The 18,428-nt window shown below is 39.5% G+C and overlaps 1 protein-coding gene across 2 annotated transcripts in view; it reads left to right on the plus strand.

Annotated features, from left to right (window-relative positions):
- The window catches only part of ipo11 (importin 11), a 152,132-nt gene that overhangs the window by 42,219 nt on the left and 91,485 nt on the right, over positions 1-18,428 (plus strand). For both annotated transcript variants that reach the window (XM_039803178.1, XM_039803179.1), the window contains 8 exons: positions 1,286-1,334; positions 5,033-5,103; positions 5,289-5,481; positions 6,303-6,455; positions 7,391-7,434; positions 9,505-9,595; positions 10,819-10,866; positions 14,432-14,537. In XM_039803178.1, coding sequence (XP_039659112.1) covers positions 1,286-1,334; positions 5,033-5,103; positions 5,289-5,481; positions 6,303-6,455; positions 7,391-7,434; positions 9,505-9,595; positions 10,819-10,866; positions 14,432-14,537 — 755 coding nt within the window. The remainder of the gene's footprint in view (positions 1-1,285; positions 1,335-5,032; positions 5,104-5,288; positions 5,482-6,302; positions 6,456-7,390; positions 7,435-9,504; positions 9,596-10,818; positions 10,867-14,431; positions 14,538-18,428) is intronic.

The raw sequence follows: 18,428 nt of genomic DNA on the forward strand, positions 1-18,428 counted from the left end.
TTTCTAATCGCCACAGTGGCAGCACTGCTGGAGAACGGCCAACGCTAAGAATGAATAGCTTTGTTAGTTTTCACACAGGCTGCCACGGTGATGAATAAAAAAAAAAAAAGAAATTCAGTTGAATGAGTTTATCTTCTTGACTTGATTGTTAAATTGTGAGGTTAGAAGAGAAACTCTCAATTGATTAGAAACAAAAATTGTTATTTTTTTTTTAAGATGTATGTTTTTGCTTCTCAGTATGTGTTTGCAACATCCAGGAGTTACAAGCATCTTTGTGTTTCCCAAAGCAAATTAGAGTTCATAGATTTCAGTTGAGCCATGGTAATAAACAATCTATTGCAGCATTCTAAACCTGGAGCAATCTATGGACTTGTAGCTAAAACATTTACCAAATTGTAATCTTAAATTGATACCCATGTTCTTCCTTTAGATGCATTCTCAGATCGAACTTTGCTGTTCTATTGACACTCTCAGCTACCTTTACAAACTATTTCTCAATCAATTCCTGTTTGGTGCCCACCACTATCTGTCTCCATTTTCCATCTTTCTCTTATCACCTCAATCAATTTAGCTGACATTCATTTTCTTTTCACTTCATCCTTGTGTATTCTTCCCTGGCAGTGCTATGAGCCTCACTTCTCTTCTTCTTTAGTTGTCAAACCTTCTTCATCATGACTGATTCAGCTGAAAACTTGTATTTTGCTTTAGTTGTTTCTAATTTCCTGCACGCTCTATTTAAGTATTTTTCTTCTTTCATTTCATCTACCTTGCTTCCCACTCTTTTTCTAAATCCCACTATTAGCTTAATGAAATGCCTATTAGCGTGTATGTTGTTCTTCATCATCTGCCGCCCTCTCTTCTGTGCTCCTTTTGTGACCCCCCTCTTTCTTCACTAAATTCTGTTAGGAGCTATACTCGCAGGCTGGGTTGTATTGTCTGGATGTGTGATTAATGACACTGCTGTTGACCTCATGGCTGAACATTAACGCAGAACTAAACCGATTGCATCACCATCTATCATCTAATTTCCCATGCTAAGCCGCGTCTACACCAGACTACAGCAAATAGATTCTCTTTCATTCTGTGTAGCTGGCACTTTTATCTATACTCCTGAGTACAGAGGCGTGTGTGCCCATGCACACATACACACGCATACCAAAGTTATTCCCTTGTTAATATATCTCCTTCTGAGCAATACTGATGAGGCAATCACGAGTGATTCAACTACAGAAATGTCAAAAATATTAAACTTCATCTCACCCGCTCTTCCTCTCTTCCTTTTCAGGGTTTCCTGAATGCAGTGTTTGAGAGGCTAAAACAGTTCTTGGAATGCTGTGAGTACCTGTCTCTTTCTCTTTCCTGGATCTCTGATCCAAGGCTTCTCCCTTCAGTAAACCCACTCAGTCACTGGTGCTTTATCTAATGCATACTGAAGACACCCACTTAAAAGGCTAGGAGATTTTATAACACCCAAAGTCTAGGTCTCATGATAGCATAGCATAATGTAGGTATCAAATTAAAAGTTCAGGCCGAGACATCCTAAGGGGGTTAGGTTTTAATCAAGAGTTTGTCTTCTAAACCATTAGGAAACAGAAGAGCTCTAAGTACAACATATGCCCACTGTACTATTATTTAAATGTATGAGTCTGACTCAAAGAATGACCATCTTTGTTATTGCTAGATGTCGATAGAGCAGGTTAAAGGCATCATGAAATGTGTCTTCCTGGAAAATCTTTGATGGTGACATCACCCTGTCAGTAGTAGTAGTAACATGAAATCCAAGCAATAAAAGTCTAAAAATAGAGCTGCACCGATTACAACTTTCTAGGCCGATTCCGATTTTCTTTGAGTTAGGCCAGCCGATACCGATTTTAGCCGATTCCGATTTCATTTTTTCTAACCACTTTTACAACACTTTTTGATGACGAATACCTGCGCTGCGCTTTGCTCTGCGCCCTACCTAGCGCTGCGCAGAGAGCAAATCACGTATCCTTTGTAGGCGGCTTTAAGCTAATTTTCTCTTTATAGCACTCGTTTTTTTAACTAGTCTGGAAGCTTACGTCATAACTTTGTATGTAATGTTAAACATTACAAAAGATGTCCTCATCCTAATATTAATACTATAGTTGCCCGGTGTTCTCCTTATAGTGTAATTGAAGCTTTACACAAGCTGAAGCAGCCACTTTGTTATTGTTTGGACAATCAACGAAGTTCAGCACTACAATCTCTATCGTCAAAATGTCTACGTACAGCAGCAGCGTCGCATCACAGAGTAGCAGGATTTCACTCATCACCTGACGAGACGATGCCGGGGGATTTGGTGTCAGATTGAAAAGCAAAAGTGCGGAAACCAATCATTTCTATCATATTTAATATATTTACCCTAAAACTTTTTCCCTACATGGAACTATGGTACAGCAATTTATATTTACTTCCTACTTATTCTGGTTGAAACGCATGTAAAGTTCCTTAGTTCTTAAAAAGGTTTCTTTGTTGCTTGGGAAAGTTCATGCTGGGAAAACACTTAATGAGTTAAACTGTTTGAGTGGTAGATATGTTAGCTCACTTTCATGCTCTGATTTCACTATCAGCTGCCCTTTCTTTTCTCCCATGAAATTTATCCTGGCCACACCCAGTGAGTGAGAGATTAATTTCAGACAATTCCACGAGCTGCCATAGTGGCAGATATTCGCAAAAATATCATTTGAGATATCTGCCAAAACTATCACTTCCCATATGTACTCTGCTGATGGCAAAGGAGACAGGGTCAGGGTCCTGTTGGTATTTGGGCCTGGCAGATAGGGGGAAAACAGCAAGGCAGCTTACAGCCGTGCTGGGGAGAAATATCAGCTCTGCACAGACTGATAAGGTCAGCTATATAAACTGGTGTATTTGGTGCAGTCTGAGCGGTCCATTCAGATGTCTGGCACTCCCTGTTAGACGTTTGTCATCCAACTGAGGTCGCCTATCCATTCCTGTCAGTCATTACATTGTTGAAAACCATTTTGCTGGGTTACAAATCTGTCAGAAAATATAAATTAATACCCCTTCGTTTCAGCGTTCTCTATTTATTTTTTGTCTTAATTTTCTTTATCTTTGCCTATGGATATTATTAGCAGGTTTTGTTGGTTCAAATGCATGACCTCATGGACTTTGATAACTTTACACAACTGCTTACATCACACACCTGCGAACAAAGAAACAGTTGCATGGGTCCAAAGTCAATTAAATGGAATGGTGTCTTGATCTACATGATCCATAATGTTACATATAAAAAAATAAAAGCAATTTTTGAGCCCGTTAACAATTTTAATTAATTTAGTGACACTTTGAATTAGTAGTAGCTGATAAAAATTTTATGTGTACAAGGGGAGAAGAAACTATGACCCTGTTTGTTCACAAATGATTGGAGGAAGGCCAGAGGCCGCTATGGTCTGCCGATTTCATCATCGAGGTCGACAAGGAAGTGAACTACAGTGGACATCTTTATTATTTAGCATCATGAGTTGTTTTTATGGAGCCAAAATTTACATCAGAGTAACTGAGTCATTCATGGTCATTTTTTATTTGTTACTTTACTTTATTATTTACACCAACGTAAGGGGCCCATGGGACTCTCTCTCAAGGCAGCAAGGTGAAGTGAGCACTTGACCATAAAAAAAGCGGAAATGTTTCTTGTAGTAAATAAGGATACATTAATCTCTGCATGTTTCTTAAGCATCTTTTTCCTTCTCTTTCTGTCCTTCTTGTAATTCTGCTCCTATTCATTCCAGTCAAGTTTTTCCTACCCTTTTACATGAGCTTCATCATGACTGATGTGACAAATAAAATCTAAATCTCAATAGACACCGTTGTTTCTCATGTGGGCTTCATGCATTGTACCTTTTTATAAGAGCGTAGGCTAAATACTGCAGGCGAGGAATGTTTTAAATTTCAATACATTATGCTGCAGTTCTGCCAGTGTGCCAGCATTAAGACACTGTTAACTCGTAAATCCTCAGATATTTGACAAACTAGTCTTGATGTTTTTTTTTCTTTTGAAAATAAACGTGTTTCTATTGCCTCTGCAAAAAAAGTGAGTGAACATTCCCAAAATGTCAAGACTTATTTATTTAAAGTGGCTATGAGAAACATTCAGTTTGTGTTGATTTGAGCGGCCCCTTTGGACAAAAGCTGTAGTGTTTTTACCACAACTGCTGTTGTAAAGATCTTTTACTTTTGCATAGCTGCAAAATAGTATATCCATGTTTGAACCTATATATCGTGGATAAATACTATACTAGATGCACAAATCTACCTATTATCTAGACATAGGAACAACAATAACAAAGGCAACAATAATGTGCCTGATTTAACAAAAAAATACATAATGTCCACGGGAGGAAAGCTTATATTACCCACTGTATTAATGAGTTTTTGTTACCAGGAGGTCATATAGCGATGAATGTTTTGCTCAGACAGAAAATCATTCATTTACAATAAGGGAAGGCTACTGACGTACAACCAAGTCTCGCATTGTAAAGTTATTTTATGAGTGAAATGGACATACTTGTCTTAAGAGGAAGAGGACCAATTCAGGGTCTGTTTTGAATCCTTTACAATCTGTTAAAAGCCAGACCAAGGTTGACTCGGGTTTTCGCCCGTTATCTGTCACTTTCCCTTTTGGCTTTTAGTTCTTCGTTTAATTTCCTTTTTCTTCTGTGAAATCTGTGACTCATCAGAATGTGTGGTTGTAGAGCCTGTCTGCCTGCCGTAAATCATTTTGTGACTTCGTGGGAAAAATGTTACCCTGGCAAAGGCATTAATAAAAACTATTTCAAAATAGCCTTCTTTTCACGGTTAGTCGGTTTGCTGTTGGAGGTCATTTATGATCGTCAGATGGAAAATTTAACCGTTTCAGAAACATTTAAAAGTTCCTTGTAGCTATTTTAATTTGATTCAAAAGCTTCTTTTATATGAAGGTTCGAGAATGATATTACTTTATATTATGTTACTGTATGTAACAATACTGTTTGGTTGTTTTGTGTTTCAGGTCGGCAGGTTGGTCCAGACAGCACATGTAGAGAAAAGCTGGAGAAGATAATCATACTGTACACTAAAGTTGTAAGTTTACTTGTATATGAATGTATATTAATACATGACAAATGTCTGTTTAATTTTTAATGAATGGGTTGTATGTTTTGCATCAAGGAAGTTACCAATTATAGCATCTAACAAATGTTCATCTCTCTCCCGTCCCTTCTGTGTTTGTCCTTCTTTTGTACATTTCTTTTCTCCCTTCCATGTAGTTGTTAGATTTCCTGGAGTACCATCCGTGTGCATTTATACCCCTAATCCAGCGTTCTCTGGAATTTGCCGTCAGCTACCTGTTTACACCTGCTGGGGAGGGAGTGACATTTGAACGCTTTATTGTTCAGTGCATGAACCTCATCAAGATCATTGTTAAGAATGATGCCTACAAACCTTCCAAAAACCTTGATGGTAGGTATGAGGGCTTTGGGAAAGAGGAGCAGAAAGTGTGGAGAATAAAGGATGAGTAAAGCGATAACACGATTGAGTAATTTTTGATTTATTTATTTTTTTAGCAGTGGGGGCAGGTCTGTCCGAAACAATACTCACGTTTTCCTCACGAACGTACAAACCAGACAGAATAAAGAAAAAGAATAACTAAAAAGTCTGCTGCCTCTCTAAAAGAGACATCAAAGCGCAGTGCCGCTCACTAAACAGACATCAGACTGCAGTATTGCCGTCCACCTGCGGGGGGCGTGGACAGGCTTTCCAACAGGCAGGATAATTTAAAAGGCAACCGCGACTACATTGTGCGTCTGCCCTATTTCTGATACCGTGCCGGCAGAAATTTTGCCGTGGGGAGCCGCCACTTCCAAATCAACATAGAGGAAACACTGCAAAGTACATGGTATTTCAGGTCTATGATTCAGAGGCCATCTGAAAACGCCACTAGCTCTTCAAAGCTGATCCCTGACAGTGTTTTCAAAAATGCAATGCTGTAATACCATCAGCGTCACAACACCATGGCTCATGTTTATTTCAAGCTGACATAGGCCTCCAGCGCTTCATTAGTCGTGGAGCACAGCACTGTGTCTTTGTTCTGCCAGCTAGTGTGCCTTATTGAAGATCTTTCTCCTAAGCAACTGTTAGTTGTCAGAGAGCTGAGCCACATTTTTGTGGTTCTTGTGTTAATGCATTGGTTTCATTCGAATGTTTGAGTGTGCGATGGTGGCAGAGTCAAGTTCAACTTCACTTTTACTCTTCCTCCTCTCCCTTCCTCCTCCCGCCCTCAGACAGTAAACCAGAGAGTCTGGAGGCTCACAAGATCAAGACAGCTTTCTTTACACACCCCACACTGACAGAGATTGGACGCCGGCTCGTCTCACACTACTTCCTTCTCACAGAGGAAGAGCTGGCAATGTGGGAAGAGGACCCAGAGAGCTTTGGTAATAGCACATCCCCAGATACACAGGCTGAATCCAAATGTGCAGACTTATCTGGTCCTGCAGACTCGCAGAGTTAACAGGCATGTTCTTTGGAAGTCCAGATTACCAAATTCTGATATTCATGAAGTCAGCACTGTTGGTTTGGATGCAGGCTTCACCAGAATTTATTGTGTAATGGTGATGCTGTATTCATGCATGAATGTTAGGTGTTGGACACACTTATAATAGCCCTAATATAATAGCCCGTTTGAATAGTCAAACGGATGGTTTTAATAAAACTTTCACCAATCATCTACCATTACCAGTGTTAATGCTGTGCGATTTAAATCAATGGAGCATTTTATTATGCAGATTAAACATTATGAACTTGTGAGCAGAAACTGAGATTAATCTAAAGCAGTAATGCTCTACACAACCACGTTTAATAAAGTGATAAATAAATATGTGGATTTATTTTTTCCTCTTTGGAAAAATGCTCAATGAAATAGATAAGAGAGTAAAGATTGGTTGTAGCTAGGTATGGCAGAGATTGGGATATCTGTGACAAATTCCTTAGCAGCACAGTGCCCTTGCAGACTTGATGTAATGACACTGAAGACTCAAATGCAACACTTAATTAACCTGAGACCATACGTACATAGAAAGGCCCTATGTGGTTGTTGACCTTTAGATTCAGTTTTCCAGTCAGACAGAACCACACATAAGTGTGTACAAATACATTTGCACTTTTTCTCAGACAAGATGTACAATGTTTCAGCTGAGCAGCCTCCACTGTAATCTCCAGACCAGCATTTCCTAGTAGGTAACCATTTGCCATCTCAGAATACAGTATAGTTCAGGCCTGTAGCAGCATTAGCTTGACAGTCCTCCATAGACACTCACTCTTCTGATTATGCATGGGACACCAGCCCTCACACTTCTCTTCTTTCTTCTAGCTGTTGAAGAAACAGGCGGTGACTCTTGGAAATACAGTTTACGGGTATGTAACACACAAACACACACACACATAGTGCGTAGCACTATCCTTGTGGGGACCCGTCATTGACATAATGAATTTCCCTAGCCCCTTACCCTAACCCTAACCATAACCTAATTCTAACCCAAATCCTAAAACCAAGTCTTAACCCTCAAACAGCCCTTTAAAGTTGTGGGGTCCAGCATTTTGGCCCCCACAAAGCTGTCCGAACCCCACAAGTATACTGTATTCCCAGTTTTTGGACCCCTCGTATATAGTTAAAAAAGAACACACACACACACACACACACACACACACACACACACACACACACATTCTTGTATGTATAACTCTTGATACAGTTACTTTTTTACCTCTTTTAAACTTTGTATTGGCACATTGTGGTGCTCAGGATGGTTCATGGATCAAATGTCCCTATCCATCTATTCCTACCATGGTCACCAATTCTAATGGCTGATTATAGATGGCCTCTCCCTATCAATATACCACCAGCCTATATTTTTCCAACAGAACAACAGTTTGTTTGTCTTAATCCTGTGAAGCTAAATTGCCTTTTTAGAAGTGTCATCTGACCTCTTGCCATCAAGGCTGAGAGGGTATACCTACAGTACATGCTGTGTGATGTCACACACATGCACATACCCTTGTAACACACAGCACAGTCAAAGTTCTTATTTGCTTAAAGCACACTGCAGCAGAAAAAAAAATGGTGGCATTACAGTCTAGAGCTTTTTCGTTAACTAATTACTTCACAATTTAGAATTATCAAAAGAAACACTGAGCTAGTTGTTCTTGCTTTGAATTGCATCAGTGTTCCTTTTTGTTAGGTCAATGTTAGGGGGCTTTTGTTAAAAATAGCTCCCTAAAGCTGGAAGTTTTCAAAGATACCCGTCGATGGCTCTGCAGATCTGTGCAAAGAAGGCTAACTGTATTGGTTGCAGAGGCTAATCTTAGTTTATATTTTGTCCTAACCTAGCATCTGAATACACACACTCTCACACACACACACACACACACACACACACACACACACACACACACACACACACACACACACACACACCCCACCCCCCAACACATTCTTGTATGTGTATGTATAACTCTTGATACAGTTACTTTTTTCACACCGTATATGCCCTCTTTTAACCTTTGTATTGGCACATTGTGGTGCTCAGGATGGTTCATGGATCACATGTCACTATCCATCTATTCCTACCATGGTCACCAATTCTAATGGCTGATTATAGATGGCCTCTCCCTATCAATATACCACCAGCCTATATTTTCCCAACAGAATAAGAGTTTGTGTTTTTCTTAATCCTGTGAAGCTAAATTGCCTTCTTAGAAGTGTCATCTGACCTCTTGCCATCAAGGCTGAGAGGGTATACCTACAGTACCTTACATATCCAAAGCGACAATTGCTATATATAAGAGGTTGCACACCTCTGGAGCAACTAGGGGTTAAGTGTCTTGCTCAGGGACACATTGGTTGATGTATCACAGTGGGAATCGAACCCGGATCTCCCACACCAAAGGCATGTGTCATATCCGATGCGCCATCACCACCCCCCACAGTACATGCTGTGAGATGTCACACACATGCACATACCCAGTAACACACAGCACGTGTTCTTGAATCGGCTCAGCCCATGTTGTCAGATTTCTTACACCTTTTATTTAATATTGATTTTTTTTTTGTTACGTTAAAAACCCAATAAACTACTGAAGGTGGTTGGAGTACCTTTTCTCTATTTGAACACACACAAACGGACAAATCCCCTGACAATTTCACATTGACTTTTTATTGAACTGGGAGCTCCAAGCGTGGCCATTGTTTGTCTGTGTTTGTGCATGAGCCTCTTTGTATTTCATGTTCCTTCTTTATATAGAGGGTATGCACTGACATCACTTGTTCATGTGCTATTCCCCCCCACCACCATGTGCTATTCCCCCCCCACCACCACTAAGTGCCCAAACAAACCAACGCAGGCTGCTAAGAGATGGGAGAGCTGGGAGAAAAACAATGATTAACCATCTTCCTTTTTGTCCCCTCTGCTCTCTTCTTTTATTTAGCCCTGTACAGAAGTATTGTTCCTGGATATCTTCCACAACTACAACCAGACACTGATACCGGTGCTACTGGATATGGTTCAGAATCTCCAGGGTCAGTTAAATGTCAATTTAAATATTATTCAATGCCAAATAGAAAGTCTGCTCTTTTTCTTTTTTTTTTAGCAAACCTTTAACATCCTTTCAATGCAAAGAAAACATGTACTCATTGTCAGTTTATTCGGTATACCAAGCTAAAAGTATTGCTTTCTTACAGTTCTGCATTAAATCTTACCTTCATAAAGTTCAGGTTTGGTTAAAGCCGTTTACATTACATTTTATGGTTGTTTTGGAGGCTGTTAGTGGTCAGATTTTTATACTAAGTTTTATTTATATATATATATATATTTATTTGTCCACCTCTATCATAAATATCCCTTTTTTTCAATTTTATCTAACTTTCTATATTAATTATTAGAATGTTTTCTGTGTTATTGCCTTTGTGTTTGAAAGATGCTCTACAGATAAAATTGCCTTGCACTGCGCACACAGTATGCCTAAGTTTCCCTGAAACACAAAATGGGCCTCAGATGTCAGACCCTATATCCCATCATGAAATGTAGCCTTGCCTCAGAGTAAATGATACATATTTCATATATCAGGAAACTGCAAAGCATCTAGGTTTGTTTGTGTTGCTTTTAGCAGTCACAGTATGTTAAACATACTATCTATAGGTTTGACAGCACCTTCAAGTTCCCTGGTGACAACCTCCACCATTACAACCATTCACAACTCTCTAGTATCACACACACACACACACACACACACACACACACACACACACACACACACACACACACACACACACACACACACACACACACACACACACACACACACCACTGCGACTGGTCCCCTGGTGGTACTGGAGTGTAGTTTTTGTTCTGTTGCTGAATTAGCAGCACCATCATCACTCAAATGACCGGATAACCAGGTCTGCTTCTGGCCTGCCTACCAAACTGCTTTTGTTTTTAAGTGACAGAGTGGAAATGCTTTCTGTTGGAGCAAGGAATACGCCACATTGGTGTAATTCTATGGTTGAAGGGAGGCAGTTACTGATTTCGAGAACTGTGTACACAACAAGGACTAATCGAGAGGGCGAAAACAGACCGGTAAAATGATTGAGACAAGACTGTTATAGTGGAATCCAGGCCGTGTTATGATGTGGTCACTGGGTCTATTAAATCACACAGATTGTTTATTATTGAATTTTTTTTTTACTGTATGCATGTTACTATAACTAATAAAATAATCTAGAGTATGTGTCTGTCTTTGCAGGCCCAACCAATGTGGAAGACTCCGTTCAGTTGCGAATGAAGGATGCAGGTGAGTCAAAAGGCTTCACCTACTCTTATATCTCATGTAACTCTTCTATATTACAATAACCACCGTCATTAGTCATGCCAGGTGTATTAAATGACTGATTTGGACTCATAAAAAGAGTCTGATTTTGTTAAAATTACTATTTTATCTTTAACACAAAATGTGAAGGTTGTTAAATTTGCTTTGTTATTGAAATTCTCCAACCACAATCCCAAACAATGCAAACAGATGGAGAAGGGAGAGCTGGGTAAATTGACTTTTGAATTAAGAGAGCTACACGATGCATAACAATCATTTGGCTAAGCTATAAAGTCTGAATAAGAAATAATAATTCTTGTGATACTGCTCTCTCACTTAATCTCTCATGTCCATGGACATCTTGTTTCCCTCCTCCTTTTTTTCTTTCTTACATTCTCTCTTTTACTCTCTCTACCTCCTCTTAGTATTTATAACTGACAGGTCAGGGCTGCTTCTCTGGTGGTTTCATGGCATACACAACTAAATCAGACAGTTGGGATTGCCTACTATTAGGGCCTCTGTTAAAGCTGGATGCCTGCAGAGATCTCAGCAGTTTGCTAACAGTGTTGATAAAACAGCAGAACTCAACTGGATGATGAAGCTGCGCTGTGGCAGCAGCAGCAGTGACATATAATTGTGGCTGTGAGAGCTAAAGCTTGTTGAAGAGCCAAAGGGGCACTTTATAACAGCAGGTGCTGATTTGTTAATAAGTCAATAATTATAATTGTGCAGTTAAAAGATGGTCAAAGTTTTTTTCTGACTCTAACATATAACTGAGCTTCAATGAGCTAGACAGTAGAAAAGTCATATTAGCCCATCCTGTTTGTCAAATTGTAATAGACTATGTACTGTACTATGTGACAATTATATTTGCTAAAACAATTAACACCTGCTTAGACCCTTTTTTTATAGCTGACATATGCTGCCAACTGACATTCAATGAAGTATAAACCACCCTGAAGTGTTTACATATTTTTTAGCCCTGGTATGGTCTCAGTCTGACATTTATCACTATCCTATCATTTGACATTTTAATAGTGATGCACCGAAATGAAAAGTCTTGGCCGAAACCGAAAACCGAAACCGAAACGCCGAAAGAAATTAAGCCAATTATTAGTACCATTGCATTTATGGCTATGACGGTGTACTAACTTTACTAAAATCAAGGCATTGCAGTTGTATAAATTAATATTAAAGTTTAATAAAAAAAATATCTAGCAGAAATATGGCTACAATCTGATAGCAGTATACAGTAGCCTAAGAACAGAATAGCTTACCTGTTGTTGTTGTTGTTATTATTATTATTATTATTATTATTTGAGGCACTTTCTTACAGGATTTCACTGAACATATCCGACAACGAGGGTGCATTCCCCTCATCTGGTGCAGAGAGACGAGTCTTTTTTTCTGCGCTTTGATCTCCTCCTGCGCTGGGCTCTGCTCCGTGCGCGCTCCGTCTCCTCGCGGGTTCTCCGCATCCATCGCGGCCTGGATCATTTCTCGTGCGCCCTGCTTTATTTCCGCATCCAAGTAATGGTCTTTATAACGCGGATCAAGTACAGTCGCGATGAAGTGCAGAGGATCCGAATAGCTCTCACTGAAACGTGTGCGGACAGACTCTAAGAGCGTACTTTTCATTGTTTTCACTCCGTGGTCCGTCTCAACCTCTTTGCTTAGGAGACGATTTGCAGGTGGATCGGGTACTGACACACGTGCAGGTCGCGGTTTCTGTTTGCGTCATCACAACATTTTCGGCCGTATTGTTTCGGTGATAAAAGTATTTCGGCCGAAAATTTTCGGTGGCCGAATATTCGGTGCATCCCTACATTTTAATGCTGCACTTGCAGCACGTTAACTTCCTGTTTCTGTAATATCATACTTTAAAACTAAGTAAGTATATTTTAGTACACCATTAGCCCTCTGAGAGGCCCTTTTAGACCGCTAAAAACACAATTCCAAACTTATGAACATATCATTTTGGTGACCCAGAATAATATAGCAGTGCTAATAGACCAGGAAAAATGCTTTTTACCTCAAAGGGAAACTAAATTGTGTCAGTATCGACAAATATAGGACTCCCTAAACAACAACAACACAAGATAATCAAAGTACTAATGAGGAATTAAGTGAAATTCCAGACGCTACAGAGCTTAATAGCTTCCTTTTCATGCCAGTCCAAAAGAAATATGCATGTTACTCTTCCTGAGCGTTTTAACTTTCCTCTCATAGCTTTGGTTTGGCCACTGCTTCAACACCTGTGGGCTATCCATCCATGTTTTTATATCTTTCCCTTGCTTTCTCTGCTTTGGCGTTTCTCTTCTTTTCTCTCTCTCTCACACACACACACAATCACATACACTTGCATAGAGATAATGTAGATCCCAATATGCTCTTGCACAGTGACAGCCTTGCATAATACAAGATAATTAAAGTAATGGAAAAAGTTTCAGTTCCTCTGTGTTAAATCTCCTCCATCCCTTTTATGTCTTTGTTCTTTTCTACTCTTTTTCCTCCATCCGTTATGCTAGCTCAGAATTCATTACTTTTAACCATCATTGTAGGATAAATACATACATACAGTATCTCACAAAAGTGAGTACACCCTCACATTTTAGTAAATATTTCATTATATCTTCATTGAAATATCTTCCCTTCACCATACCTAGAGATTGGCATGGTTTTGTCGGTTAGCCTAATAGCTGGTTTGATTTGCATTGAGAGATGATTTTATGGAAAGTACCCCATGCCAATCTCTAGGTATGGTGAAGGGTATGTGATGATGTGGGGCTATTTTAATTCCAAAGGCCAAGGGAACTTTATCAGGATGCATAGTATCCTGGATCCATGAAATAACTGGCCTTTAAAAATAAAAAGCTGCCTGCCTTTATGGGAATTTAACATAGGGGTGTACTGACTTTTGTTGCCAGCGGTTAGACATTAATGGCTCTATGTTGAGTTATTTTGAGGGGACAACACATTTACACTGTTATACAAGCTGTACACTTAATACTTTACATTGTAGCAAAGTGTAATTTCTTCAGTGTTGTCCCATTAAAAAATATAATGAAATATTTACTAAAATGTGAGGGGTGTACTCACTTTTGTGAGATACTGTACATGTGTTGCTATGGTAGCATAACCGAGGGAACATAAGATGGCTGAACTGTAACTAAGTAGTCCCAGGGTAACACAAGCTTACCATGGTTTCTGAAGTAGGCGGAAGTGCTCAGCCTATATGATTAGAGCTGACATTTTACCCTTTTCAACTCCCTCTTTGTGCATATAAGCTCATAAGTCCTTATACTATAACTCTCAATTAAACACCTTTCATAGTTTACACTATACTTAGCATCTCTGTCCTGTTATTACAACTCTTTGTACTCTTTTAGCTGCTATATCATATAAAGTTAAGCTAGCAATACAGTCCAATTTCCAGCTATTCAAGTAATGCAATGCTCTTGGCTAAAGCTCTTGGCTTTAATATTCTCAGTGCTACTGTGACTAAATAATTATGATATTCTGACTGTTATTGTGGTTGTTTTGTCCGCAGTATACAATGCAGTTGGACTGGCAGCTTATGAGCTCTTTGACAACGTGGACTTTGACCAGTGGTTCAAGAATCAGCTTCTTGGGGAGCTGCAAGTAGGCCATCACAGGTATGGTGCATTTTTTTGAAACATTCACCTATTTGGATACATTTTAAGTAGTTTTTGCTAAGAATTAATTCCATAACAGCCCACAGTATTTATATGGAAAAGTATTAGCATGTGAACAACATTACTGAACACCTAAAATGTTTTCCGGTGCAAATCATCCACATCCTTTAGTCATCTCCTCTCTGATATAGTCAACAATTAATGTGGTGGGCTTTCCTATGGATACTATACAGGTGTTCTATAATTTCCTCTGACCTCTTTGTATGCAGTAGTATTTTTAAATGCATCACTGTTAGAAAGGTAATGACTCTTGAGCACATCACCTTTTGCCTCACCAATATTGCAATGAAAGGCACTTCCTTTTTTTAAATGGCTTGTTTAACTGTACGTGAGCTCACTTTGAGACATTAGTGGTGTCTCATTCATTGCATAGTTAACATTCCTTTCAGTGTAGCTTAAGCTAATTAACTATTAACCTCTGTCCAGCTATTGATAACTGCCAGCAGCACAGTCAATGCATGCCAAAAGGCTCATAAGTAGCCAACTGATGCTTGGAGTCAATGTCTAAGGTAACATTATCAACTGCTGCTTGTATTCACACAATCACTCTACAAGCAGCAGTCAAATGTGTCACAGCACCAGCACCATAACAGGCTAATTTAAAAACAAAATACTAACTCTGCAAACCTCATCATTCTAAAGACAGTCAGACAATAAACTGTGAGCTAACAGATGACTGCATTTAAAAAGTGAAAAAAAAGGAAAGTGGCCAGAGGTGAGGTATGACAGTGATATGAAGAACAAAGAAGTGCCCTGCTCACACAGACCCAAAGACAATCAAAGCAAAAAGCTAGTAGCATTCAAAAGGTCGGCTACTCAGGCTGGTGCTGACGTCAGAGTGCTTGCGTGCTGATGTCACTGTGGCTTTGGTCCCACACAGGGCAGGTGCGAATAACCCCTCCACTTTGTACCTGGGTCCCCATTGCTTTGGTCACTTTTTAAGTTCAGCTCACCTCCACATCATAGATTTGTTTTATATTTGAACAAACTGAGCTCATTGAGACACAGTGACTACAAGGAACAACTTTTTCAAGTTTCGGGGCAATTGGAATAATTGTTGTCAAGATAACGCAACTGTTTAGACAGGAGGTTGCTATAACTTGCGCATTTTTTTCAACTATCAAAATTCTTTGGAAAACTTTACGTCATGAGGGTCAACAGATAATACCGGCAAAGATTCAAGAAGATTAAAATCACGGCCTAGGACTAGTTCGAAAGAATGTAAAACACATGAAAAATGCATAACTTAAAAATGGCAACCTTCCGGTTGGGCAGAGCTAATGAAGCTAAATGGGAAATATGTCCGCAATGATTAGAGCAATATGTGTATTAAATCTGGTGAAGATCAGAGCAAATATGTCCAAGTTAAGGCCTTCCACGCATTAGGGGGCACTATGGAGCCTGCTTACAGGTATGGGCCAAATCGCTGTACAGTCTCACAAAGCTCCCAGGTGTTTATTTGGTGCCAATTTTTGTGAGTTTTTGTATATATTGAGGACGTCAAAAATGTGCCCAAGGGCTAAAACCAGTTAGGGGGCGCTATAGAGCAACCATACCACTCCCAAGCCTAAATGTAAATTCAGATGAAAGAGTTTACTATTCTGCACATGTCTGCAAAATTGTGAGAGTTTTCGTGCATCCTAAAGTCCTCAAACACCTGTATGTAAAATGCAAAATATCGCACGAAAACCAAGATGGCCGACTTCCTGTCAGGTGGAAAAATTTCAAATGATCAAAACAAATCCTCCATGTACTTCAAGATGAGACCTATGTTCCCTCAAAATTTAGTATATTAACTTCTCATTTTTTTTCAGAATTCTGAAGCTCGTTTGGGGGCGCTATGGAGCCCCTGGCAACGCTCAAGCCCAATCGCTACAGAACTTTGTAGTTTTTGCCATGTCTGACTTGTGTGCCAATTGTTGTGAGTTTTCCAGCATGCTAAGTGACTGTGCGGAATAATAATAATCCTTACAAAAACAGTAGGCCCCTTGCAGTTTCACTGCTCATGCCCTAATAATCAGATAAAACACATTAGGCTCAAGATCCTGATAAGAGAATAAGTCTCACTTTTTTTTAACTAGTAAAGCAGTGTAAACATGGAAGTACCATGATGTCTTCCCAATACAGAGCTACTCTCAATAGGGATCAAAACTGTAGTTGTGGAGTTGTTTTAATAAAATACACTGTGTATGCTGTGTTGATGGCAATATAAGCATGTCACCCAATGCAACAGTCTGGCTCCAGGCATAAATTATATCAACCTGTGGCTAAAACACTTAATAGGTGTTTGGAGGATAAATTGATTGTTGGTTAGTCTTCTCAGTGAAATTCATTAAAGGATAACTCCATCCTTATCCTCCACCTGCCAAATAATGCCTTTTTAAAACGGAGGGGTCTTTGGATGATAACCTATTGCTTGTGCTAAGAGGATTGTGTTTACTTTAAGTGTTTAGATGTTCCCACAGTCTTTTAAAAATGCTTCTGAAATGAAAATGTAAATTGTGCACGGATATCATTCAGCATTAGTGATGATGTCCCTCACTGAGTGGAGTTTTTTTTCTTCTGTAGCAACCAGATGCTTGTGTTTTCTTTTGCAGGCACGTGTGTGTATTGGCAGACTTGGTTGCATGCTCCTTTGCCTTGCTTGTCTTCATGCTGTCAGTATGTCATCATGTTTTACAACCTGTCACAAATAATATCTTATACTCATCTCCCAGTGGAGTGCATTAGTTACAAGAATATACTTCCTACATTTCACAAAAAAAAACCTGCTGGTCAAATATATGAAGCCATCACATAAAGAATCGGAGAGGGAACACAGTCATACAAAGAAGACACTGTAGGAGATCATCACTATTGCTTTTAGTGTTACGTTTATTGAGCTTACCACAAGTCAAGTCAAGTTATGGAAAATATATCTCCCAGTAACTAAATTAACCAGTAACTTCCCATCCAGCCCACAACTTCTTCTATCCATGTTTCTCTCAAAGAACTTACATATGTATTTGATCTAAAAAACACTTACTTTAAAGCATCTTTTTCAGAACCCCATATGCTGCAATCTATACACATTCAAATGATCTGTAGGCACTGCAGGTTTATTTGATAAGCTGGGGAACTGAACTACACATTATCATACCTGCAAACTTTATTTTTGTTTCGTATCTTGTCACCTTTTTCACTACTCTAGAGTTTGCAGGTCTGATTATGTATAAGGTACATTCACTCAGCAACGAGAAAGTTACAAATCCCTGTTCCATACTATGGTGGCCCACGATTGAAAGAGGTGTCACACTTTGTGGTAATGACTCAACAAGGGACCTGTAGTATCAAAGCTGACCATGCAGACATCAGTGCTTTGCACGACTGCTTAAGGTTTATAGGCGAATGTTTCTTTTTACTGATGCTTTCAAGTTCATTCCAAAGATGTTCAGGTGGATTGCTATCGGGGATTTGTGGGGACCAGGCCATTAAAGCAGCACTAGAGAACTTTTCCCGCTTTGGTCCCCCTACAGGTTGGAAGCAGAATTGTCCATTACATTACATTATGCAACCGTGTTTCATCTATGTTGATATTACCGCAGTGGCCCGCCATGGTAACATTTTTGCCGCCACAGTATCAGAAATAGGGCAGATGCACAACAGGGTTTCCGCTATGTACACCGCGCACCGCCGCTCCTTCAGCTGTTTATGAAAAGTCATAAAGTCGTAATTACACGACTTTACTGAACTCAAGCGAACTGTCATCGGCTCTCTCTCCCCTTTAGGGTGAGCAACTGGAACAGTGACAGGATGTCATCACTCGCGAAGTCATGGCAACCAAATAAACAA

Source organism: Perca fluviatilis, chromosome 6, assembly GCF_010015445.1.
Source record: "Perca fluviatilis chromosome 6, GENO_Pfluv_1.0, whole genome shotgun sequence".
Lineage (NCBI taxonomy): Eukaryota > Metazoa > Chordata > Actinopteri > Perciformes > Percidae > Perca > Perca fluviatilis.